This window comes from Triturus cristatus, chromosome 4_1 (genome assembly GCF_964204655.1).
Source record: "Triturus cristatus chromosome 4_1, aTriCri1.1, whole genome shotgun sequence".
NCBI classification, from domain to species: domain Eukaryota; kingdom Metazoa; phylum Chordata; class Amphibia; order Caudata; family Salamandridae; genus Triturus; species Triturus cristatus.
This window is the reverse complement of record NC_140585.1, coordinates 1018064190-1018092028: the sequence shown is the minus strand read 5'-3', so window position 1 is coordinate 1018092028 and position 27839 is coordinate 1018064190. Positions and strand designations below refer to the sequence as shown.

Sequence of the window (27839 nt, the reverse complement as noted above, 5' to 3'; positions counted from 1 at the left end):
AGATGGTAAATAGAAGTGCCAGAACACCTGGCCACCCTTGTTAAATAATGCAGGTAGGTGCATAATGTAAAACATACCAAACCCTAATATAGTGCTGATGAAAATCTTCAAATGGACTCTTTTATTTCAGATTATTATAGGCTATATTTGACTGAGTATAAATTGCTTGTGTGATCCCGCAGCAGTGGAGATTTATGACTTGATACCAGCTTTATAAATGTAGGAATATTGAAAGTGATTTTAAGTATCTTGAAGATGGTGTTGGAAATGAAGATATTCATCCAGCATGCATGGCAATTACACATGGAGTGGCCATTTTGGAGTGGTGTCCATCTTGAAGGCGCACTACTTTGATGGGTTAGTGGAGGGCAGCAGATAATGAGTTTATTAACATGTTGCAAAGAGTCCACAACGGTGATTCTTTAGTCCTGCTGAATATTGTGGTGGTCGTCTGAATTCAGTGTTGGAGGTCAGTGCTTGTTAAGTAGGAACTTTTCTATTTCTATTGTTGCTGAAAGCACCGCAGTAGAACACTGACACTTTAGCTGCTGCCACTATAAACATGCACAGCACTACCTCGATCGTCTCGGGCTACTTTTAATAAGCTCTCTACCATTGCTACTACTGCTGTGATGTGCATCACATTTGCAAAACTAACTAGTGCGCTGTTGTACAACTAACACTGTTACAAGAAACTACTTCTTGTGCTACAACTATTAAGCAAAATTCTTGAAATACATATTTCTATGACAATTACAAATAAATCAATAGTGCAGCTCTACTTACCGAGAAAGTAATATTGCTATACCATTATTTATAAAGGAAGTATTACTATAATAATTACTGGTGAGCTCACGTTACTGCAAAATAATGCAACTACACTAATGTCTGGGCCATGCAAAGTCAAATGAAAGCCGATTACAAAGTATGTCAATGGACAAGCCTTCACCTAAAAGTTCTTCAGAAATCCTATAGAAGTCCAGAAGCTATCACAATCGATTGTAAAAGCAATCAGAAAAACTTTGAGCCTAGACACAAGATCCAAAGAGCAGAATTGACTGCATCTGTCATCAGGGCACTTGAAACCCCAAGCTTCACACCAACTCCATGGAAGGTTGTAGCGAACTTCCGCTGTGCTAGAAACCAGTATCACCGGGATGCCCCTGACATTGGGTGTGCCTGACTTCTTACCAGCCACAGATAGTAACTTTAGGAGCTAGTAAAAAGGACATTTGTAACCACATCACAATAGTGTAATCTAACCAGAGGTCGAGGTCCCCTGCGAGTATATGAGCACTTAATTACTTGAGTCCAAGAGACTAAATGAAGCGCTTTTTTAAAATTTACAAAATGTGTGATTTGTAGAATGGTGGTCATGTCAATGGATTAATGTTCCATGGTATTCAAGGATTGCCTGTCTGAACACTAGGCTTGTCCATCTCAGCATTCTCCACTCTTTACGTTCTCTGCGTAAATCCAGGCTGGAATACTTGTACCACTTTCAGTACCCATGGCAATGTAAACCATCCTACCACCAGCACTCAAACTGGGCAATAGATCATGGTCCGGAATGCATTCCAGAATCATCCACAGCTGACGATCCAATTATTAAGCGATTCTTAAAATATTCTCGCATCAGGTATGTCTATGTAAAAATGTGTTGATCACTCCAAGACCAAACCAAAGGAAGAGTCACCAAGGAAGAACGGCACAGTGCACGATTGACGTGTGATCAAGGAAGCTCATCACTGAAAGCAGGCCCTGTTCGCTATGTCCAGGATCTATGACCATTCACCCAAAGGTTGGTGAGATCTCCACCACATACAAGGTAAAACATTGAAGTAACTGGCCTTAATGCCGCCTTGCCATGCAGGACAGTCGCTTCCCTCAAATATTGATGCAGATTTGGCCGTTTAAGAAGGTAAAGGATTATATTGTGAATCATGACGATGATTAGGGATTGGCACCTTCTCTTGGCATTCGTAGATTTAGGATTCAGGATCATTGTTCCATTTATAATTTCACCTGTATATACAGCATGCCTCTTTTTGAGCCTGTAAGCACAATTTTGACTGATATTGCGTGGATACCTTGACCTTTGGTGTCAATTGATGTAATGGCTTACGAAGAGGTGCGGGCGTGGGCTCTCCCTGCAATCTCGACTGTGGTGTCACAGAACCTGTAGCTATAAACTGCGCTTCTAAGAGAGTGGACACCCAAGCTAGATGAAGGCTTTTGCACCGAGCTTTAGATTGTTAAGCCTTCTTAAGTGTGGCACCAGAGTCACAGATTTTGCTGCTACCTCGCCTTAAATGCAATGAGTGCCACACACTTATTTGGGAACGGTCTGTGTCTACAGTGTTTACAGGTAAAAAGGCGCAGTGCCGTAATTGTCATGTTTTCTACTATAAAAGCAAGAAAGAGTGGAGGGCAATGAAGGGTGATTTTGAAAGCCGGGAGCAGATAGAGCCTGCTCTTGGGAGGCCTCTATTAATGCACTATTGCAGCCACTGACACTAAATCTTGCTGTAGTTTTTGATGAGGTGCTCGGTTAAAGGTCGGTGTGAATCCATAAATACAGGGATATGCCGACACACTCTTAGAAGAGCTGCACAGGCACAGTGAGGCTTTGGAACATCCTCATTCTGATCCCCATGGCTCCACACCGTGTGGCACTGGTGTTCCTCTGAAAGAGTACCCTCAAAGCCAGTCTCCATTAGCAAACATGGTACATGATTTTAGCATTGTCCTCGAGCTCCTGTGTGTAGGGCACAGGGAATGAAGATTAATAGTGCGGCACTGGATGCATGCTGTTCAGCGAGAAGATGACAAACTGCAGATTACCGACTAATGGATAAAATGTTAAGGACATGTTACTCATCCTCCCCGGAGACCCTATGCCCCAGACGTTCATCCCTGCATTCATAATACCGACACACTCGAAGCATGTTTTATTTAAATCCGTTTTACTATCAGAAAGGCAGGATTTTTATTTGTGCAAGGGGTATCATGTTATGTACTAAGTGTGAGATCGGATGCAGCATTCCAAAGTGACTGATGCATGATGGTGTTGCTGAGTAAGCATCTCTTATCCTTTTTCCGGTGGCATTGACTAAATGCTATAAAACAATGCCCGCTTTGCACTCAGCAGACTTGTTTTGTCTTGCCACCATACTTGCATATTAGTTTGCATCTCCTATGGCCCATGGCTTGCAACTGAGGTGCCAAACTGGATTCTCAGATGAAATAATCTTAGAAACTGGGGGGCATATTTACAAAGAATTGGCGAACGGCAGCGCCTCAAGTCATTTTGCTGCAATGACAGCAATGCACCGTATTTACAAGAGACCGTGCATTCCTGTCCTTTCAGCCAGTGCACAATTAGCAGCTATGCGCCTACGCACGGGGAGAGAATGGTTCCTAACGGCTGGGGCGATCGACCTCAAAGCTGGGCAAACCAGGTTTGAGTCTCGGCAGGGACACTCAACATCCTGTGATTCTGGTCAAATCACTTATTCTCCTGAATGAATTTGAATTTGTCTGTCTGTAACGCAACTAGTGCTCATAAAAAGCGCTCTGATACTTTCGGGTCTAGTTTGCGCTAAATAAGACTAAAAAACGCAGGCACCCTGGCATGATTGTTTTTGTGCAGGAAGGGACAACTCGTTCCACGTGTGCTGTAAAATGCAGCACATGTGGAAAGAGGAAAAAACGAGGAGAAATGTAAACATTTCTCCTTGTTATGCCTGCTGTAGGGAGGTGCAAGGTTTTGGCATTGCCCTATGTTTACGAGATATTATAAATCTGGGGCGGTGTCAAAGTCCATGGGAACACCCACAGCAATACCCAAGGAACTCCTCTATGATGAGAATAAGGCAAGGTAACGACTTGCACTGTTTTGCCTTACTCCATGACTACAAGGCCATGAAAAGCCATGCAGTGTGGCTTTACGTGGCCTTGTAGATATGGTTAAGTCCTTTCTACCACAGGAACATCCCAAAACGTGACGTTTCAGCAGCGCACAGGGCTTTAAATAAGTGTCCGTCTGTTTTCGTTTTCTTATGCACAGGCCCTGTTTCATTGGCAAGCCAGAAAAGGTTCTGTTGTATGCTTAGTAAAAATCCCAAACATTTCTAAATTCAGACATCATCATACCAGAGGGGTGTGCCTGAGGCAGATGTCTTTTTCAGATGCTCTGCACCGCATGCCTTATTCTGATGTGTGTTAAAGATTGCATTTTGACAAGAAAGTTGTATGGCTTCGAGCAATGTGGCCAGGATGGACTTGCCCATTGAACTTTTAAAAGGTTGGGCAATCCTTTAGATGTGCTGAGTCATCAGCACTAAAAGTTCAGAGTGTCTGCAGTTCTCAGCTGTCCTAGGGATGCTTTTGCCGAGTAGGAAATTGTTGGCCTCTGTTGCGTTTGAGATTACAGAAAAGAAAGAATCATTGCCTCCTTGCACATCTGCCTTATCCAAGTCCTAACATCGCGAGATTCTGTCTCCATTCTCAGACATGGCTTACCTAGCTGAGCCTGTTTGTACTCCAGCCATAAAACAAGCTTCACCCTTTTTTAGGTCTCGCCTGAGCCAGCGCTTTAGCGCTGCTCTGGTGAGAGCTATAGAAAACGGGGATTTGGACATGCAAACGAGTGCTTTTCAGGCCCCCAACTACAGTGCATGTGTGCCGGGTGCGCGCACCATTTGGCAGCCTGCGTGTACATTTCGCGGGCGCTTTGATGTTCTCAGTGAGCTGCGCGGCCACTGCGCACATCAAAGCGCCCGCAAAATGATTACTTTCACTTTAACGTTCGCACCTACTTGGCAGACTGGTTCTCTGTTGCTCTTTCCTCCTCCGCTCTCTCTTCTCAGAGTCCGTCCCTCCCCCTGTTGCAGCAGCTGGCATTACACGGGGGAGGGTGGCTCTTCGTGCCTACCAAAAAACAAGCATTGGCATAGCCAATAGGTCTCGCTTTTGGGACCTTATAAGTATTTAGTTATGCAACTGTTGCATAGTTAAACACTTATAAGGTCCCAAAAGCGAGACCTATTGGCTATGCCAATGCTTGTTTGTTTCATTGGGTATATACAGTTTTCTGAAAGGCAGCCGCTGTCGTGATGTTTCGTCAAACAATGAAAACATATACATTGAAGCATATGCGTCTGCTGGCAATCATTGCCGTACATTGTTTAGTACTGGTTATAAAATTTGCAGCATATATGATCAATTCGATTAAACAATTATTAGTTGAAAAACAAACACATTATATGACCAAACAAGCTTCACCCTTTCTGGATGCTTTACAAGGCGGCTTTAGCTATCAGGGCGAGAGCCAAGGAATACAAGGATTCATAATAATTAAGATTTCTTATAATTAACTTGGCCGTTTTTGGTAGTGGTTTAGTAGAAAAATGTGTTGTTTCTTTTATTGAAAGGGACAGACGGAATAAAATGTTCATGGAACATTTTGTGTAAATTCTACAGGCATATTTCATAGAAATGTAGGTTACAGCATGCGTGTGTTTGTCTTTCGTCATATTTTCAGACAGCTTTGAATTTCTCAGCCTTGAATGATCAGCAGCTTGGTTCAGGACTATACCAGGCTCTTTAGTTAATACAAATTATACAGAACACTCTACATTTTGAACTGGATTACTAGGCAGCTTTGGGGAAGCACAATATTCTTTTGATGGGAGTATATATGTGTATTGGCACGTTGTCTAGATTTTAGCGCAAAACCGTTTGCTTGTGGTTTACTAGACACATTTATTTACAAGGAAGCTACGCATTTTTTGCAGTTGTTTTGAGAATGAGTTTCTAGAAGCAGGGTGCTGTTCGGGGAGAGGGGTTGGAGGATTTCAGGTATGTGGTGTAACAATTCCTGCCTCTTGACTTTTCACCAGGTGCTTCATTCATTCCATATGACAAAGATGACTTTTTTGGCACCTGATTTCTAAAGGATTTAGTGAAAGTGGTACATTTATGACAGAGTGCATGTAGACCAATTGTTAGCTGAGTTACTTAACATAATCATCCTCAGGATTTTGTGCTAATCCTCTCTTCTCTAGATCTGGTAACGCTTTTCTAGCACTAGATATTTACACAACATTAGGGTGTAGTTTCCTGCTCGAAATATAATGTGTACAGGCCATTTGTTTGGTATGGAACACATAACCTCCTGCTTCAAGATTGGAGGCTCTTTATTTATTCCACATCAAGATGACAGCTCTAGGTAATTTACAAGGGCCATGTAATTTGTACCGCAGAGTGGCATTTAAATAGTACTTCAACCCCCTAACAGTGTCCTGAAGCACCCAATTCAGAGCAAGGAGTTTGTTGTAGATTGACGTATTTTGTCAGTGCTGGATGATGGGCATGAGGTTTGGAGACATTCTCTTAACATGGTATGTGGCACTGTTGCATTGCTTAAGCCGTAAGATGTTGACGAATAGCGTGAGAATAGAGACATTCTTGCATCTGGAATCCTATCTGTTTTAGGGTTGGTTGTAATGTATATCCCCTATCTGTTAGAACTAGGGGTCTCTAGTTGGCTGAGGCAGGTACCTTAGTCCAAATAAGGACCGTTGCTTCTAGTCAGGGAAAGGAGGGACACACTCTTAGATAACCCCTGGTCATCCCCCGGTAGCTTGGCACGAGCAGCCAGGTTTACCGCCAAGCAGTAGCGGTCCGTGGAGGGAGTTCGGTGGAGCAGTGAGGCGGGGCAGGGGAGTGGCAGAGTGTGGAAATGTAAACACCGGAATATGGATGAACGGAGGCAAGTACACATTTAAATAAATAAAACAAATTCCTTTGCGCGCGCTGCATCGGAAAATGCGATGCAGCGCGCGCAACGAAATCCGTTTTATTTATTTAAATGTGTACTTACCTCCGTTCAGCCATATTCCGTTTTTTACATTTCCCCACTCTGCCCCTCCCACGCCCCGCCTCACTGCCCCACCGAACTCCCTCCACGGACCGCTACTGCCGCCAAGGCAATGTGTAAAGTATTTGCAACCACACTCCCAGTAATACAGTGATAACACCGCAAATGGACACCACACTGATTTAGGAAAATAGCGGTATCTTTATCAAGAAGAAATACGATGAGACCAAACGATAAAAATATCCAGCATATGCGTATTCCTAATATTTCACTAGGCCAGTTATTAGGCCAACAAACACTTGTAGGTTCTTGCGATATTAATGAGCAGTTCACGATGGTCTAATGCAGTCCTAATGCAATGCTATGCAGTTCGTAATGCAGTTCGTAATGTAGAAATAAGACAGTCCTTAATGCAAGTACTAATGTGAATCGTAGAAGCACATAATAATGCAGTTCGTAATGCAAGTACTAATGGGAATCGTAGAAGCACGCAATAATGCAGTTCATAATGCAAGTACTAATGCGGATCATAAAAGCAAGTAACAATGCAGTTCGTAATGTAAGTACTAATGCGGATCGGAAAAGCAAGTAACAATGCAGTTCATAATGCAAGTACTAATGCGGATCGTAAAAGCAAGTAACAATGCAGTTCGTAATGTAAGTACCAATGCGGATCGTAAAAGCAAATAACAATGCAGATCGTAATGCAAGTACTAATGCGGATCGTAGAAGCATGTAATAATGCAGTTCGGCACCGATCGCGGTGCTAGTGAAGGTCTCTATGCCACCCTTGGCTGACTCGCGGTCAGCGACTGCCAAAATATGCCCCTAATACTGTTACGAAGGAAACAAGGTGCAGCTCCACAATCCGACCCCGGTACTGCCACTCTTCGGTGAGTACGGGCCGCGATACTGACTTGAGCGGAGGCTCGTGCTGCAAAGATGGGAAAGGCAGAGAGCGGTCTCTCGTAGCACGCACTCCGCCCCAGTTGGCGACGCACGCATGCTCGTTGAGCGATACCTGGGGGTGCAGTCTCTCTCTCCTCTCTTTGCGGCTTGGGCATCACGCTGTGCGGCTTCGGGTTGGCGGCGGCTGCTCCTCGCAGTGAGAGTCGGGCTACCAGGCGACAGCCTCGCAGCTGATCGGCTCCTGGCGCGACTCCGTTGATCTGGGGCAAAGGACCTCGGACCCACGATGGTGAAGGTTCACAGGTCTCTCCTTGGCAAAGGCAGGCTCGGATCAGTGGTGGTGATTTCTCACGACTCCCCTTGGGACAACGGTCCGGGCCGATAGCGATAAGGATCACAGCACTTCTGGTCACGCTGTCGATCGAAGCAGAGCACAAGACTGCTCTGGGGCACACGGTCACGGGGCAATTCTCATGAAGGTCTCAGGCTGCAAAAAGCACACGCACACAGCATCGCTGAGACACACTTGGAAACCTTTGTGTCCCTGAGTTTCCACAACAGGGAGCCAGCTCCTCTCTGGCCCTTGGAGACAAGTTACTTCAGGACACAGCACACAGCAAAGTCCTTTCAAGCAGGGGGACACAGCACACTGCAAAGTCCCTCTGCCTCTCCTTAGTCAAATCAGCAAACTACAGGCCAGCCCCAGAACACACAGAAAGGGCAGTTCTTCTCTTCAGTCTCTTCAACTGTTCTTCCTTGGCAGAGGCTCCTCTTGATCACAAAGTAGTTTCAATCCTTCTTCAGGCTTGAGTTCAGTCTTGAGTTCAGGGGTTTCAGCTCTTACATTTATACCCCTAAATGCCTTTGAAGTCTTTGTGTTCAGGGGGCTCTGACCCCGGTCCAAACCAGTTCTGGGTTTCTTCCTGCCAGTGCACACCTTCTTCCTTTGATAGTGAGTGTCTGGGCCTCAGACACTCTGAAGGAGGTGGAGCCATTCCTTTGTGGCAGAAGCACAGGCCTTTTCGCATTAAAGGGGCTACTCCTCCCACTACACCCAATGCAGGCCAGCCTGTGCTGTCTCACCTCCTCCTCTCTGGTGTCAGGACACTCCCTAGACCCTGTCACATCCAAACCCGGACAGTCAATACACAACCAGGCAGAGACACACAGGATGGTTAGGACAAGAAACCAGCCACTTCTAAAAGTGTGGTTTCTAAACACAAAATTTAAAAACCATCTTCATAGAAAGATGTGTTATTTAATTCTGAATTCAGGCACACTAAACTTCATCCCTCTATCTTATGCATATGGGAAGATATGCTGGAAACATGGGACCCAGCATTCCCCATTCTGTCCTATGGGCAAGATGGCCTTGCAACAGTGAAAAATGAATTTGGCAGTATTTAACTGTCAGGACATGGTACACACCTCAGTACATGTCCTACCTTTCACATACACTGCACCCTGCCTAGGAGGGTACCTTGGGCCTACTATAGGGGTGTCTGATGTGCATAAAAAGGGAAGGGTAAGGCCTGGCAAGTGGGTGCACTTGTCAGGACAACAAGGCAGTTAACAAACTGCGCGCAGGCACTGCAGTGGCAGGCCTGAGATCGTTTTTTAGGGCTACTTATGTGGGTGGCACAATTAGTGCTGCAGGCCCACTAGTAGCATTTGTATTACCAGCCCTGACACATATAGTGCACTTTACTAGGGACTTTACTAGTAAGACAAACATACCAATTATGGACAACCAATTACCACAACACTTTATGCAGGGAGCACTTGCACTTTGACACTATCAGCAGTGGCAAAGTGCCCAAAGCATCTAAGCTAGTAAAACGAAATCCATCACAGCATCAAAACATAGAGGGGGTAGAGGCAAAATGTCTGGGGTAACCACGCCAAGAAATGTCAGGTCTAACACCATCTTAGCCACTTAGACTGAGTAGAAGTTTCCTCAAGTGGTAGTTTTATTGAAGGCGGAGTCAGACAAGAGTGGAGCCAGCTGAGATTGAAAAGATCTAGTTTGATGATAGGCATGCAGATTTTTTTTTTATTATTCGACTACAAAATGAAAATTGACAAACTTTGAAAGCTGAATTCAGAGGAGGTCACGCTAGAGTATTTTACAACTAGTTGCGGAGTGGAGGTGCCTTAAAGGTGGCACGGTTTGCTAATTCAACCACTGCTGCTGCATGTGATCAACTACTAGTGATCAGTACATGTAGCTTAGAAGTAAATGTCATAGTAGAACAGGGAAATATCAGTTGCAGTATTGACTATGGAAGAAATGAGATGTCATGCACAGTGAATTGAATGCATAGTATCCTTCAGCAGATTTTCTTTAAGTAGCCACATGTTTATAGTTTTCCGGAAACTGAAAGAGAGTGGAAACTTCATGATGTTTACTAATAGTTTAGTTCAAGGATTTGGGGCAAGTCATGAGACTGCTTCATTCTTTGTTTTGATTTTGCTATATTTGTTTCTATTTCTACTTTGGCCAGACCCAATCCTGTTGTGGTCAGCTGCTGTGTCTAGAGATGGGGGGTTCCTGGAGTGAAGTCTGTGGTCTTTTGGGTGGAGTCCACAGTGAGGAAGATTCACCAGTGTCTTCCACTGATGCTGATTAGGCAGGGATCATGCTGAGGTTTGAGCAAACCTATGAGCTGCATCAAAGTCTACTGAGTGGTCTCTAAGTGTTCTGCAGCAAACCTTTTAGGAGGTTGTCCACCCTGGAATGATAGTGTTCAAGCACAATTGTACGGGCGCGCTCCTTCACCAGAGGCCACAGTACACCAGACATGTGCCTGAAATAAACTCACAACAGCACCCTTGTGGCTTATAAACCAGGATGAAGAACAGTGCAACACTTGCCATTATTCTCAGGTAGATTCTTGAAACCCTGGTAAGAACAACAGAGGTGTATTTATAAAAAGAAAAAGGACCCAATCTGTTCCTTTCATCTTAGGTAGTGTAGTACTGTGTACTCTTTATAAGCAGTAGCCATCTGCATATGGTCTGATTTACCAATGAATTGCGAGGCAGGTGTGTGCCACAGAGATCATAGTACAGGCATGAAAGGATAGCTTTTAAGGAGTCTCTTTGCATTTCTCAACATCATGTCCAGAGCAGGCCACTGCCCGTACTGATTTATTTGCCGCTAAAATTAAAAACAGCAGAAATCCATCCAGCTTCAATAAACTGGCAGCTCGCCCACAACTGGTTGAGGCATCTAATGAGAACTGTGACAAGTGAGTAAAAAAGGTCAATGATATTTATATATACGTCGCTGCTCCTTGCAGTTCTAAGCATGATGGCCCAGCATCAAGGATGAACTATATGCTACTGGGGAGTAAATTGAAGGAGCTAGCTCCACTGGACAGCATCACTGCATCTCCCCGATGAGTCAAAATAAGTCGGGTTCTCCTGATGACCCTATCAAACCTAAGCTTATACTTAAATTGCAGGAGCTTGTTATGCATCCACCTTTCTAAAATTAGCCAAACTCTCTCCGTCCTCGGTGTTGGTGCCCACGTCGTGGAAACACGCCAGAGTTCTCTCACTTTTGAAGAAACCTCGGTTGACGCTGCCCAGCCAGAAAATCACTGACCAATTTCTCTCCTACCGTACCCTTTCTGACAAAGGTAGTTGAAAAACATTTTAACAATCTTCTGACTGCCCTCTTAGGAAGAATCAATTTTTAGACTCTTCACAGAATGGGTATAGACCCTCCCACAGTTCGGAGTCTGCTCTTCTTATGGTAAGGGAGGCTCTGCGTCTTGCTGCAAACGAAGGTAGCTTGACTGCACTTATTCTTTTGGACTTAGGTGCCGCCTTTGATACACTGTCTCATTAAGTGCTACTACGGTGACTGCATGAGGATGGGAATTGATATCTCCCTCCTTTTGCATCCTCTCAAATAGCTTTGGAGCACAGGGTACCGCAAGGCATGGCCCTAAGTCTCAACCTCTTTAACGGCTACGTCAGGCCGCTAGCGAATATGTGAAAATCTTTTGGGATGTCTCTGGTTTCGTTTGTGAATGATACCCAACTTATCGTCTCTTTGTAAGTGGAATTGACGGAGGGCGGAGTCAACATTCAGAACTGAAGGACCGCCATTACAGAGTGAATGAACTCTAATTTCTTGAAGTTGAATGCTAATACAACAGAGATTCTTCCGCAAGGGAAGCCTGCTCAGGTTTGGGGAAATCATTGGTGGCCCAAAGATGTGAGGGTCCCCTCACAAGCCAAAATCTGCTGCAAAGACTCTGGGTGTCTTGCTCGATGACACACTCTATTTTGAGCAGCCATAAGACAAGGCACTAGCAGGTACTTGTTTTGGTACCCTCAGAAACCTGAAATCAATTATTGGCTTTTTCCGTCCCCAGGTCCAGCAAACATTTGTACAGTTTTCAATCATCTCACGACTGGACTACTGTAACATTCTTTATCTAGGTGTCAAGAGATCTGTAACAAACAGGCTGCAGATTGTCCAGAACACGGCTGCTAGACTTCTTTTCCATCTGCCAAAATTCTGCTCTGTCGCCCAGCTGCTCTGCAAACTTCACTGGCTTCCGATTGAGAAACGCACTCAATTCAAAGCTTTGTGCATAGCTCATCGGATTATGGACAAGCAGGCAGTACCTAGTTTTACTTCCCTGGTGCAGCCGAATATACCTACAAGTGCCCTCTGCTCCACCAACTTAAATTCGGCTCCTTTTCCACGCAAGAAAAGAGTAATACTGGGAGGTTGCTCCCGGTCTATGGAACAATCTGTCGGTGCAGATGCTGAAGACGCAAAATCATCTGTGTTTTAGAAAGCCGCTGAAGACCTGGCTGTTTGCAGAATTGGTCCTTTCTGTGTTGTTCTATGTTGTACTCATGAGGTAGCAGGCCAGCAACGGGAAGCCCTATTTCGAGGCAGCTATGCGCTTTAGAAATCCCTATAGCATAACATAGCATGGTGTTAATGACGAGCAACCTAATTCCACCCTACAGCTGAAATTATTGGAGAATTATCTACACACAGCCAGGGGGAATGCCGTTAGAATATCATTTCACTGAACAGGGCTCTGTCTGAGTGCCCAGATCTCTACTCCTGAATTTGGACCTCCTGCCCCAGCATGCAAGACACGTGCTATAAATCACAAAGACCACCACTAGCCCACCGCACTGCCTGGTGCCTATTCTGCGTTGAAAATCTGCATCTATTTTAGGAAGCCCCTGTTTAGCCTCTGCCTGCTGACTAATGAGAGGACAGCCAGCGGAGTTTACTCTGGAGCTGAATTCCACTACACTAAAATAAAATCATCTGCTTCTAGCCCGGAGTGAGACAAACTCGCAGACAGGCTACAGATGTCCACTCTGTGGAGCACCGACAGTTCCAGCAGATGGAGACAGGCAGAGGAGGAAGGCCATTTTTGTTTTCATTTGTTTTTAATATGGTAAAATAAACTTTGCATTACCAGTGAAATGTAAACCCGTGTTTATTGCTTTGTAGTTATTTTCGGCAGATGGCAGGCGGCTGAGGTCATGCACATGCTTGGCTCTTCTGCAGCAATTTGCTGGACATCGCTGCAACATTATAGAAACCAAATTGATGGAACACGATGAAAAGTTAAATCCGATGGTTTTAACTGAAGCTTTCATTAGTGCAGACGTTAAAAAGACCACACATCAACGCTCCCTCTGTTTGCGTAGCCTCAGATGACTGTGTTAACTTCATATGTTAAGAACCTCACACAATGCAACCGATGAAACAAAAAAAGGTCACTTCCTGTTCCCACAAGGCTGAGCGCACAGCTAGGGTTGGACCAATGACAACGACCAGAACTGACAAAAATGTTCAAACCAGCCCCACACAGCAGGAAGCTGTGACTCCAATGACTCCAATGACGTGGTGGTGGTGGTGGGGGGGGCTTCCATGGCTTGGTCAATAAAAGGTGCTATTGCCCTTGCTTCAGGGATCTGAACCCTTGACTTGGACGGGGCCCGTGGCACCAGATGCGGATGACTTTGCATCCACTCTGCAGGTCTAAGACGTACCAACTGCGCCTGTCAGGGCACACTGAGCCACTAAATTATGAAAGCATATAGGAGCATTACCTTGGAAGCTGCAGCTAATGGTTTCTTAGGTTGACCCATATGGCGCAATGATAATCTGGCTTTCCATTATCGTAATAATAAATGGGGTAGTTGCTTTGATACCAGTGCCAGGGTGCGACTGGGAAATTGCTGTGACCTGCCCTGCCAATGTCCTGGTCAACGGTTCCCCTAGGCAGACCTCCGATCTTTTCTAGGCAGAACCTAAAGCCTATTGCAGCCTTTCGGAAGTTTAACAGCAATTCGGCCACAATATTCAGTGCCTAATCCAGCCTAACTTGGGGCTCGCTGTTCTCTGTCCAGTGGCCCCATAAACTGTGGCATGCTTTTGGCGCGAGACAATCAAATGGTTGGGTCTGTTGGGGGGGGGCGCAGCGGGGGGTGGGGGAGGTAAGCATTGCGCTGAATTCAAAAGGCACCGCCAGAACACCATGTGACCTTCAGACACATTTGTCTCCCCGGGTACACGAATGCTCCCCCCTATTCAAGCTGCCGACACTGAACCCAAGAGCCCCGCGACCTCAAACTCCCAGTGACACGCCTTGCAAACAAACAATTGTCGCTGCCCTGAGTGGCCATGCAGCCCTGATGCAACCCGCAACAGGGGAAGTGACGAACCTCTCTGCCCCAACAAGCCCAACTCACTCACCGGGAAGTCCGAAACTCGTCCCCATCCCTTCTATCCGAAAGATAAGTCATTAACAAAACACCATGCCATGAGACTTAAACAAGCTGTATCAACTATTAGCACATCGTCCCCTCTCCTGAAACAGCATAGACAAAGAATGGTCAACACACACCATTCCCATATTTCTCCTCAAGTTTACAGTAACGTTTCGAAGCAGTACAACCAGGATGCCTAGTACATCTGGCACCCCAAAGGCTCTTTTTTGATAAAGATCATCAATGAGGCTCTTTAAATGCGTCGCATAATCTGCCATCATGCAACCTCTACAGAACGATGACTTGACAGCCACCGCCAGCATTTGAGCCTCGCCTTGGAGGAGCCTGTGACCCAATACAGCAGTCTATGCCTCTGAGCTATACCTCATGCTTCTGATAACCCTTCCGCATGTGCATCGTCCCGCAAAAGGAATGGCTCCTGAAAGCAGCTTTAAAGGCAAAGTGCACCACATGGTCCAGCATGTAATAAACAATGGGACATAGTTTAACCTTCTCCCTTACTCGACAAATTTGAACTGCTCCCGCCACTCGGGAGAGTCTTCTGCCCCCTGCTTCTGCAGGTGGAGAAAAACGGTGCTTGTACACCACCGTGGGACATGAATTCCCCCCTTTACACCTCCTGGCCACATATACTGACCCAGACAGTGAGACAGCAAAACCGCATTTGAAATTGTTCCAGCAGTGGTGAATGATCTCCCCACCCCCTTCCTTTAAAATACCTGCCCGACACACCAGGCACTTATTTCACCTCACTGGGGCCCACGAACATCCCTACAACATGAAGCCACACACCACGCGAGTCCCAGGTGCAGGGAGGCCATGTTCGGAAAACTTTGAAATTCATAGGTTGCAAAACAATCTAGTGCTGATCCCCCTCGGAGCACATAAGGCGCAAGGGGACATGATTATTTGGTGATCTCTTACTGATTGCCTGCGTTGTGCGTATATCCCCCTTTATACACTTTGCTATGAAAAAGAATGTGGCGGCATCCGGAATAGCATCATAGTTTAGAAACATCTACAGTTCTACACATGTATGGAAAATGCTTTTTCGGCTGAGTCTGAAAAGCATCATGTGATGCATTACAAGCCAGAGAGAAAGGCACAATATAAAGTGAGCGTTGAGCGACGCATGATGGCGTATGAATGTACAGATGTGCATAATCTAATGTTCTTGCACATACTATTCCAGTAGATGCTTGGCTGTGTATTCACAGCCTCCGTGTGTAAATACTAAAATCCCATAAAGGCACTATCTTGCTTGTATTGACAGTAAAGCTTGAAACCTAGCACCACGTCTGCCTGAAACAATATAACATAATCCCATTTTGATAACATTTAGATGCCAACTAATAACAAGCCCCAATTCTTTGAAAGCCAACAGCAGTATCACATTCAGGATCAATAACGTAGTCCTAATTGACACTGCAATGAAACCTGCCATTATGGCTGAGCGCGTGGAACCCTATGACCGCAGGAATTGAACACCCTACCCAAGGGTTGGTGTGTAGACCTTCGCCCCTAAGCCACAATGCCTCATTCACACGTCTCACAAGTGTCTAGGAACCCACCAACAGCAGCCAAAACACCCTAGTCACCAGGGAAACCTTGGCCCTGTGCATACAGCTTCACGATATGCACCGGCTGTACAAATGCCGCGAGGATCGAACCAAACGTAGGCGACATGGGATGGTGGCACCTTTCACCTCTGAATCCACCTCAAACTTGACCTGCCAGCATTGCATGGAATATCCCTCGCGAGAAAGTCCCTGAAGCAGCTGCATGCGCGGTGTCCCCCTGTGGCGCTGGCACCCCTGTCTGGAGGGACAAGCTTATCCGCAGCCGCTGCGCGCTGGCGATACATGCCTGCAGTTCCCAAAATCCGCACCATCCTAGAGCACATGCCACTTGACGCACCCCTGGTAGGTGCAGCAGACCACCGCCCCTAGCGTGTTGGTAAAGAAAGAAACATGACCCCCTACACACACGCGACATGCAGAGCAAGCCCTCCGCCCGTGTATCCCGGAGGCCGGCCGGGCAACATGTACTCCTCACAATGTAGCCCAGCCGACCAATGACTTGGGCCTGCCCTCCCCTCCTATGAAGATACGGTGGGAATGGTGCTGCAGCTCAAGGAGCCGCCAGAGTAACACCTTGGCATGGACACGCTCTTCGATGGAGTGGAAGTCGATAAAGGCAGACCCACTCAGCTGCCCTGAGGTGAGGCCAGAACCCGCAACCTCGGCATGGCGCAGTGCAAGTGCCGCTGTATACGCACCGTGCGCTAAGCCGACTGTGCCCCTAGAGCTCACGGCGGCTGACCTCCCCCCGCCATTCCTATGGTCCCTACCCCTGAGGGATACGGACACGTGCACCAGCGTCTCACGTGACATGTTGCGTGCGGTGGTGTTCCACTCCTACAGTATAACTAGGGCATGGTGCCCCTTGAAAGGTCGACAGTTCCCCCGGGCTGGCGATGGTGTAAGCGGGGAGATAGGGAGGGTGGAGGTGCGTGGAGCCCCCCCACTGCAACTTGCTGTCAAAGAGACCCACAGGGGTCTCAGGCAGGGCCCCGAAACAGGCCTAGAGCGGCGCGGGCAAGAGCTATGGAGTAAGCCTGTGGATTCCCCGGGAGGTGGAGGGAGCAAGGGGTGGGGGGTGCCGGCGCACCGACGGACGACCCCCTAGCGTTCATTGTGGGGAACCGCGAGCCACACCACCGGGGAAAAACCGTGACGGCTCCTGGGGCCGACCCCCAGTGGAGGTTCTTCCCCTGATGCTCGGGCCAAGAACCATCAGGGGGCTGAACCCGGAAAGGGCCATGCTATGGAGAGTAATGCTCCTCTCGTACTACTGTGCTTTGTGGCCTGCGCGGCGTGAAGTCAGGAAGCATTTATCCCCCTTACCCCGCCCACCGTCCCAACTACTCACCACAACCCTCCCGCAGGTACCGACATCAGCGGACCTCCATGCGGGGGCCGGGCCAGAGACATTGAAACTTGGACGGGGTCCCACACGGGGCATTGCCTGCAAGGTGGGATGGGGGTATGGGTGACTACACTCACCCTGCTTTCCCGACCCGACAGCCGCACGACGTGTCCAGCAGACCAACAGCACAACCCGCAGACGGCGTGCCCTGCGCAACAGAGGACGCCAGGATGGCCGGGGGAGGCATAAATACCCTCCCCAACTCCTCGCCGGAAGTGACGCGCCTAGCGCGCCTAGGGCAAGGGGGACTCCTCCCTGAGTCACGGCATTAGAGGGGGTGGGTTAGTGCCCAAATGGCACTAAAGGGCCTCCCTTTTAAGGTGGCCCCCTGCGAGGGCCGCGGGCAGCCGCATGGTATCCATTTTACTATCAGTGCTAACTTTATGTGATTCTGAAGAAAATCCGTGAGCAGAGAATCTTTATACTCACAAGTGTTGTTTCTCACAAATATTTCACTCACTTGTGTGAACATAAACATCCTCGAATAACTTTCCATGCCAGGAGACATTAATTTGTTTCACGACTGACTGCCACAACATATAACATTTGGACTCTGTTGTGCAGTGTGGTGCTAATACTACTCTGTTCAGAGCCCAAGATTGGAGCCATTTGGTTCTCTGGTCATTTTTGTTACATTCGTTATCAGGGCCGGCTTTAGCGCTGGTGGCGCCCTGTGTGACACTCATTTTTGGCGCCCCCACATCCCATGACCGCTTCTCCTCGGATTCTCTTACTATCAATCAATCAATCAATCAATCAATCAATCAATCAAGTAACTTGTAAAGCGCACTACAGACCCGGGCGGGTTTCAAGGCGCTGGGGGGGGGGGGGGGCCTGTTAGTGGTCGAAGAGCCAGGTCTTGAGTGGTCTCCTGAAGGTCAGCAGGTCTTTGGTTTGGCGTAGGTGGAGGGGGAGGGTGTTCCAGGTCTTGGCGGCACGGTGGGAGAAGGATCTGCCTCCGGAAGTAGTTCTCCGGATGCATGGGACCGTGGCCAGGGCGTGGTCAGCGGAGCGGAGTTTTCTGTTGGGTACGTAGAAGGAGAGTCGGCTGTTGAGATAGGCTGGGCCGGTTTTGTGGGGTGCCTTGTGTGTGGGCAAAAGTCCCCCTCATATCTCCACTTACATATAAAGTGTTGCTAAGCACAGTACCCTCCCTGAGGTCAGCGCCCCCTCCAGAGGTCAGCACCCAGTGTGGCTGCACCGGTCGCACTACCCTAAAGCCGGCCCTGTTTGTTTTAATGACCCTTCCGTGCTCCATGGCCAACTACTCTATTGGTTTTAGAGTAGTGAAGCACTGGCAAAGGAATTACATTATGTTTCACATGTTCGCTCGAGTGTGTCTGCTGCTCTGCATCATGCTGTGGTGTGCATTTGTGTACGCATGGCACACTGAGCCTGTTTTATGCAACTCAGTACTTCACAAAAAATGTAATCTTTACATAGGGACTTTTGTAACAGTTCCATGCAAAACGTTAGTAGTTTTAATGGGAGCGTACCAGATTTATTTTAAAGTAAGCAGTAAGTCATCAGTAGTTGCATGTGTCTACATTTATCAGAATTTAGTTAATGTCCCGTATCAAAGTAAGAGCGAGGATGACACTAATTTTTCAAACGAAACTGCATTCATCCATAATTGATATTTCTTTAATGAAACATCAGAAATTGATCATCCACACCCTTACCTCAATACACAGATTTTCGTAGAATTAACCTAAAAAGAGACCCTTCCTAACACATTCCGAAAGCCGGCTGCAGTGTCTGTACTCAGCCACGCTGGCTCAGAGGAGGCCCCATTGCTATGCTGCTGTGGAGATGAATGACCAGAGTTCATATCACTCCATGGCAAAGGCCCAAGGTCCCTTGCATTGCCTCTTTGAAGGCCCAAGGTCCCTTGCATTGGCTCTTTGAAGGCCCTTGGTCCCTTGCATTGCCTCTTTAAAGGCCCAGGGTCCCTTGCATTGCCTCTTTGAAGGCCCAAGGTCCCTTGCATTGCCTTTTTAAAGGCGCAAGGTCCCTTGCATTGCCTCTTTGAAGGCCCAAGGTCCCTTGCATTGCCTCTTTAAAGGCCCATAGTCCCTTGCATTGGCTCTTTGAAGGCCCAAGGTCCCTTGCATTGCCTCTTTGAAGGCCCAAGGTCCCTTGCATTGCCTCTTTGAAGGCCCAAGGTCCCTTGCATTGCCTCTTTGAAGGCCCAAGGTTATTTGCATTGCCTCTTTGAAGGCCCAAGGTTATTTGCATTGCCTCTTTGAAGGCCCATGGTCCCTTGCATTGGCTCTTTGAAGGCCCAAGGTCCCTTGCATTGCCTCTTTGAAGGCCCAAGGACCCTTGCATTGCCTCCTTGAAGGCCCAAGGTCCCTTGCATTGCCTCTTTGAAGGCCCAAGGTCCTTTGCATTGCCTCTTTAAAGGCCCACGGTCCCTTGCATTGCCTCTTTGAAGGCCCATGGTCCCTTGCATTGGCTCTTTGAACGCCCAAGGTCCCTTGCATTGCCTCTTTGAAGGCCCAAGGTCCCTTGCATTGCCTCTTTGAAGGCCCATGGTCCCTTGCATTGGCTCTTTGAAGGCCCAAGGTCCCTTGCATTGCCTCTTTGAAGGCCCAAGGTCCCTTGCATTGCCTCTTTGAAGGCCCAAGGTCCCTTGCATTGCCTCTTTGAAGGCCCAAGGTCCCTTGCATTGCCTCTTTGAAGGCCCAAGGTCCCTTGCATTGCCTCTTTGAAGGCCCAAGGTCCCTTGCATTGCCTCTTTGGCCATATGCTCGCAGATACTGTTCAGTGAACCATGCTAAAACAGTGCATCTGTTTTTCTCATTTCCATGCGATACTGGAACTTTGCACATTGGATAACACAGTGTGCAGCCTGTCCCGGTGATGTTGGCGCTCCAGGGACACGGCTAGTCTCTTGGGCAGCAGCTCTAGGGTGGAAAGTAGCAGCCTGAGTGAGGCGCTGCCATGGAAGAGCCCTCCTCTCGTCCTAAGCCCAGCTCCTGATAGGCGGCCAGATGGTCTTCAGTTGTTTATTTCAATAATTGAATAAGTGTTTACTTGTGACCGATAGGCTAGTTTAGAGCACTGTGCAGGAGCAGAGGTTAGAGAAGAAGGGTGTGGGATAGAGGAAGGATATTTAGAGAAGGATGCTGATTACTAAGGTAGAACGCATGGACAACCAGGGAATAACGTGGAGGATTTTATTCTGTAAACAGGGAAGGTCTAAGACACAGGGGGAATTGAAGATGGGAGGGATATTAGTTTCGTATATGAATAGGGTGGACTTGGGCATTAGGAAGTAACCTGAGGATCCTCTGAAGCGTCTGAACATGTGTCGGGAGAATTTGGCGAGGTGGGGGAGATCAGTGTCCCAGGGGCTGTTTGCTTAGCCTGTAGGGAGAGGCAGTGGAGCAGGGAATGACAGGGGCATATTATCAAGAACGGCGTTAAAATGATCACCGCTTTAGCAGCAGGAAACTGCCGCCAAAGCGGCGATAATGGGCTTGATAATATGCCCTTGTGAATTCCAATAGAAGCCCAGGTTCTGGTGTGAACATGGGCTTCTATGGGAATTCTCAAGGGCATATTATCAATCCCATTATCGCCGCTTTGGTGGCAGTTTCCTGCTGCTAAAGCGGTGATCATTTTAACACCGTTCTTGATAATATGCCCCGACAGAGAGGCAGGAGATGTTGATTTTTGTCCCTATATGTGGCAGTGAGCAGGAGGACGTGGGACAAGACTGCCCATGAAGTTCTAAAACAAATACCTTAAAGGGGTGAGCGGTGTGATGGAAGGGAGAGATGGCACACAGGATGGGACTTGGGAAGGGGATAAAATGTCCCAGAGACGTATGGGAAGGGGACATAGAGGACAAAGGCAAGTTGAGGGTCAGCGGGATAGAACAATAGCGAGGTCCGAGGCAGCAAGCGCCACCCGTCGACTGATGGCGCTGCTCAGAGCATCACCTCCGGCTCAGCCCTCAAAACAGACGAAGGAGTGGCCATTTTAGGTGATGCAGCAGTTGCCATTTAAGAAAGCCAAGCAACCATTAGTATAAAAGTTACCTCTATGACATAATTACACCCTCTAGGAGGTTATTTGTGAAATGCATTAGAAGCAGTCCTTTGACAAATCAAAGATGCATCCGTCTTTGTTGGCCTTTTTTGTTGTATTTTAGAATATAGACGCAATTTTCTCCTCCTAGTGGTGTTAACGCCCTACTTCCGCCCAAATATAAATGATTGTAACTCCTGTAAACATTTTGCTTTCAGTAGCAATCAGTCCTAGCGGGAGCAGACTTTTGCATCCTCATTAAAATGCTTTGGCACTGCTTGGTATCCTCAACTGTGCTGCTGTTCACCTCTAGAATGCAAGATGGATTTTTTTTTTGCATTTACACAACGCTGTATATTTTTCTCTTTTTCATGTTGTAAAAAATCCCTATACATTTGGCATCAGAAATCTAGCAATAGGACACATCTGCGCAAATAAAATAGATGGATTACTCCGTGGTAAAATATTCAGATTATGTGTCAACAGTATATGTGTTTATGGTGCAAGGGTTTAAGTAATGTATTCTGTTCCCCCGGGGGAAATCTGCAGCAGATTGCTTTGCACTCAGTGATTTATTCCCCCTCCAACCGTCCTTCATAAGCATGTATGATTTCATGTTTCCAGAATCGCTTGAAATTTCATTATCGATTATGGGTGTTTGATGCACGAGTGATGACCGAGGCCCTGGGTCAGCCAGAGTCTATGGCCATTGGAGGTAATTTACATGTCCAATCCGTTCTAATCCATTTCACACCTTCCTCCCCCAGGGTCAGGCACCTGCCGCTTCAGCTACTCAGACCCCAGCATTATTGTGTCCTACTCCAAGAACAGCACAGACGATTGGATCCAGCTGGAAAAAATTCGGTTGGTGGGATTTTTATGATATTTCATGGCTTTCTATCTCATTTCATTTATGCCAGAGAATTTTGTAATGTGAAGCACAGCAGGATTTAACTGCTTAATATATTGTTTTTTGTCACTACAGCCGAGATTAAATGAGTATGTTTACAAACGAGTTACTATTTAAGGCTGAAACAATACTCTGTGCAACCTCCAGTAAGTAAGACCATGAAAAAAGAACAATCCACCCTCGACCTGGCTCTCCTCCATCACTAGCAGACGTGCAGTTTGGACTATCACAGAGGGGCACTAAGAAACCTCATACCATTCTTAAGTGGCCTCGAGCAGAGACAGGCCGTATGCACTGGTGGGCTCCACCCAGAAAGGCTCCAGGGAATGAAGAGGTGGTGGTGATGAAAAGACAAAAGAGAGCCAAGCGTGTGGTTCCATACTTAAAATGAAGCGGTAGAAAAGACCATGTGGGATAGGATCTGTACAGCAAAATAAGGCGAGGAAGAAACGCACACATCTTCTTTATTTAGGTCTCGCCTGCTGTCAGCTTTTGTGACACTGAGCTATGTGAACTGTCATATACAACCAATAAAATAACGATTTCCTATTTTTCAATTTAATTTACTGGGTTTATGATGAGCAATATATAGATCAGAAGGCAAAATGTAAGCTCTTACAGCTGGGGCTAACTTTTAAACTAACCAGGAACCCTGGTTAAACATGTAAACAAGTAGCAATGGTTCCCTAGGGGATTAAAAAAACACCTGTAGCGCAGATCACACCGAATAGGTGGACTATTGGACAGCCCCAATAGCGGACAGTGTCCTTCTTCACAGGTGAGCTTATCTTTCTCATCAGCTGCTCAGGTAATCACGCAGCGATTGGATGAAGCAGTATGGGAATGGGGTATCCACAAAGAAACGGCGCAAGGACGTCCAGTTGTCCAGTTCTGGGAGCAGAATAAAGTATAAACATTCTAAACAGTCTGAACAAGACAAAAAAGATCTGATCTAAATGCCCATGATGTCAATGACGTTTCCATCCATCTGTGACCTCAGGGTCGTCATCAGGATGATAAACCTTTCAGAGCAGAAGCACACTATAGAGTCCTAATCCTGAAAGCGTCAAGAGAATAGACCAAAAATGGGTGAAGAATACACGATAGGCCAGCTGGGGCACACTTAAGAAACCAGTTACCATGGACGTTACAGATGGGTTACTTCACCACTTATGGGACTTCCTACTACTGTTTGAGAAACTTGGAGAAGTTCCAACCCTGGCCAAAATGTCTTATGAGGCATTTTTGTTGTTATTATTGGATCAAATACTGGCTGATTGGAAACATAAGCAGCTCGGTTTGATTTGCTAAAACATGCATCGATTGTTACTTGGGATATGCAGCAGTCAACCTATTTGTTATGAAATATAATGTAACATGTTATTTATACCATGATGAACTATTGTTGTTTACATGTTTGTACTGGAGAAATATACAATTCCGCTGTCTTGGTATCCTTCCTATATAATGTGGAATCTTTCCACCACCACTATCGCCATAAAATCACAAAATGGATTTCTTATGTATAATTCAGTTAGATGAATACACACGCGCCTAGCCACATGTGCTCCATGCATGTCTATCTCATCAGTCAAGGTATGCGTAGGACTGTAGCCCACAAAGGCTGAGTATTACTAAAACTGCTATGCCAAACCCCTAGAGAACAGACATGCCCCGGACAGCAGTCCAGCTAAGCACACTTCTAAAGTCTGGCGTTTCATAGTGTTAGGAGTCCAGAAGATGCGTTTTACGCAAGCCGCTGCTCTGCAAGGGAGCAAGGGACTCCTTCAGTGCTGAGCCACCTTGTGACCTCGGTAAGAGTTGTGCAATGTAGGATCATGAGGCAGAGATTCATTCCAAATTATTGGGCTACCTACACCTGAAAGCCAATCATTTGTGCTGAGAGCCTGGCATAGATCCGGACCTCTTGGACCTATATTGGACACCTCTGCGTTGGGTCACATGTGCACTCTTGGCTTTAACATAAAGTGTATACTTTAGAGAGTACTCTCCTGCCAGGTGCGCCTTGTCGCGACCACATGTCTGCTTACAGCCACCACAGCAAACTGTGTAGCAAGTTTCCAGTGTTGGCACGCATGTCTGCCACAATGTGGTATCCTTCAAACTCAGTTAAATACATTTAGAGCATGTTTTGGTTTGAAAACTGGCAGCCATTGGCTGAATACCTTAACACACCCGGTCCTAAGATGCAGGATCTGTGATTTCTGAAAGCTCGCTGTGGTCATTTTTCAAAGCACATCTGCATTCCAAGTTAGAAATGAGCGGAGAGGTTTTGGAAAAATACGTTTTAATGTTAGTCATCTCAGAATACAGGAAAGAAACATTTCTAAACAGAAATCTGATCTAAATACATTTGAAAACGTTTGCAAGTCTGGCAGGCTGCATGTTAGTGCAGAAATCAGCCACAAACTGCTCCCTGTACCCTCTTCTGCCGGGTTTAGGCCCTCAGAAGGCCCCTTTTCCTGGTGCACAGTCATCGCATTATACTTTTTCGAGGGCCGAAACTGGAATGGTGCAGCAAGTGCACACCTGCTGTAAATGGCACAGCACGATATTGCAAACTGCTGGTGCTGTGTTACCACACAAAATGTACATGGGCTTAAACTAGACTCCAAGAAGCTCATTCCCCTTCTTGTGCAAATCTTGATTTGGACGCAAACTACAGTTTGCCAACTAATTTGGATTAATACTTAGGTTCTAAGTGCACATCCTAGGAGGTTTGACCAAATGATTTGTGCCACATAAGCCTTGGTGCAAATTGTGCGGACAAACTATTCAGTTTCTGAATGTGCACCTCAGAATGGGGAAAACGTGCTTTTAGCTCATTATTCCCACTTCAAGATCTGGAACTCGAAAAGATGTCCATGGAAAGATACCACATAACCCACATGTTAGCCGTATGCAAAGTGGCACTACCACTCAACAGCTGAGCTGCAAGGATCGTCAGCTCATTTTACAATCTTGTCCTCTCAGTGACAGGGCCACTTTTGAGACCTTCTGCTTCAGTCTGGTGCCACCTTGTGCAGGCATCCTATAGTGGCTGCCTACAATTGCCTTAATTTATCACCTGCCCTGCACCACGGGGTGAATGGAGCTCCTAGTTTTTTGTGAGACTCCTTCTTCAATTACATGATTACAAAAGGCACATGTGGCTTCTAAGTAATAACAAGTAATCATAAGTGACCTATAGTTTGGAGGATCCTGTAATATTGGTATGTGCTATACCTTTGCCTCCATGTTGGCCCTGGCCCTTTTTGCAGGGTCTCCATCAGATTTTTGCCTTCTGTTGCGGAACCGGTTTCTGTTGGCACCAGGCAGGGACTGCTTTAGGGCAGTGAGACTGGTGCGCCTTATGGAGGGGGGGGCGCTGTGACCTGAGGGGGGCGCTGTGTTTACCAATATCTTATAATAGGAGCGATGAGGGGCACTTCTGCAGGTGGTAGGAAGAGAATCTGAGGAAGCGGTCATGGGACATGGGGGTGCCAAAAGTGATTGATGCACTGGGCGCTGCTAGCGCTAATGCCGGTCCTGGCACCAGGACCTGTGCACTTTTTCTCTGCTAACCAGTGTTAAAGTGCTTGTACTCTCTTCCAAAAATATTGTACAATTGGCATCTAGGCATCTACCTGATTGGTACATGTGATTTCCTTTTAAGTCCCTAGTATGTGATACTACATGTTCACAGGACCTGTAAATTAAATGGTACTAATGGGCTGCCGCACTCATTGTGCCATCCACTAAAGTAGCCTTTTCAAAAAATGTCTCAGGCATGCCACTGCAACCTGTAGTAAAGTCTTAAAAATGTCACTTCTACCTGTCAGAATAAACCTTTACCCAGGCCTAAACCTTCCCTTTGAATACTTATAAGTCACCCATAACATCTGCCCTAAAGGCTCATATCCCTTCCTATCCTACCTACAGAGTTTTATATAGCGCAAACTTGACCCGAATCGGGTAACAGAGTGCCTTACATAGCACCAGTTGCGTTACATGAGAACACATTCATTCATTCTTTTTTTTTTTTTGTGAGGCGCGGGGAGATTAAGTGATTTGCCAAGAATCACAGGATATTCAGCGTCATTGCCAAGACTCGAACCCAGTTCCCCAGATTCGACGTCGACTACCCTAGCCGTTAGGCCAACTCCTCTCCCCTTAGTGTACTGTATTTAAAATTAGGACATGCATGCTTAAGATTTACAAGTGCTGGCAGTGAAAAACTCCTAAAGTCATTTTCACTATTGTAAGGCTTGTCTCTCCCATTGACTAACACTGGGTTACCTTATTGCATTTAATAAGTGCTAACTTTGGATTGGGAGCAGATAGAAGCATATTGTTTACACTCAAATGAATTGTAATTGTAAATCCTCTTTACTGGTGAAGTCAGATTGTAAGTCACAATTCTGAAAATGCCACTATTAGAAAGTTGACATTTTGTTGCACTATCCATTTGTGCCATCTGCCAGTGTCCTGGGTCACATGGGTTTGAATGGCTTTGCTGTTATGGTTTATGTATTGCTTCCAGACAGTAACACAAAGCGGGCTTGGATGTGAACAGGATGGGCCAACCTGTCTGGGAGGGGCTGTACTCATTCCGACTCACATTTCAAAGGTTTTTGCCTCCTGCACATACAAAGGAATCTGACACCAGGCCTGCCCTGTCTATTGTCACACAAATAGTTTGGAGCCTTGACAGGGGACGAAGAAGAACTTTCCAGAACCAGATGTGGGAGTATTATAAGAAATCGCCCACACCCTAAGGCTGGCACCAGGTATAAATATTGGACCTCAAGAGGCGCTCATCAGAATACTCCTAGACCTGTGGACATTACAAAAGAAGGACGGCCCTGCTGCTAGGACTGCCTTGCTGTCTGAGAAGGAAGACTGGATCTGCTCCCTTCATCCCAGGCTAACCTAAATGACTCCAAGGGTCAGTTGACTGACCTCATGTGTGAGCTACTGGGACAAAACAAGCTCCACAGTACTCCCTGCAACTGGCTAGCTGACCTGCTACATTCACTTGCCTTAACCTGCAACTAGACTTGCCTGAGCCATGCTGACCTCAGCTGAAGTGATTTCCTAATCCCCAAGAGGTGCCTACTAGGTCCTGGACCCTTAGCTGGACTAAGTTTCAGCTCCTCCAAAGAAGAAAAGGTGAAATCCTGAAGTTTGGGCTTTTCGTGACTGCAAGCGGGCTCCTTCGTGCTAAGGCTCTGCAGCCCATGATGCTCTGGTAAGACCTGCTCTTTGCACTAGAGCGACTGCCAGCGAAGGCCAGTACCACGAGATCTGAACTCCACACTACAA

At 46.7% G+C, this 27839-nt stretch overlaps 1 protein-coding gene across 1 annotated transcript in view; it reads left to right on the top strand.

Annotated features, from left to right (window-relative positions):
• RELN (reelin) overlaps positions 1-27839 on the top strand; it is a 1440257-nt gene that overhangs the window by 615710 nt on the left and 796708 nt on the right. The window contains exon 9 of the mRNA XM_085653954.1: positions 22372-22468. Within this exon, the coding sequence (XP_085510080.1) occupies positions 22372-22468 (97 nt within the window). The remainder of the gene's footprint in view (positions 1-22371; positions 22469-27839) is intronic.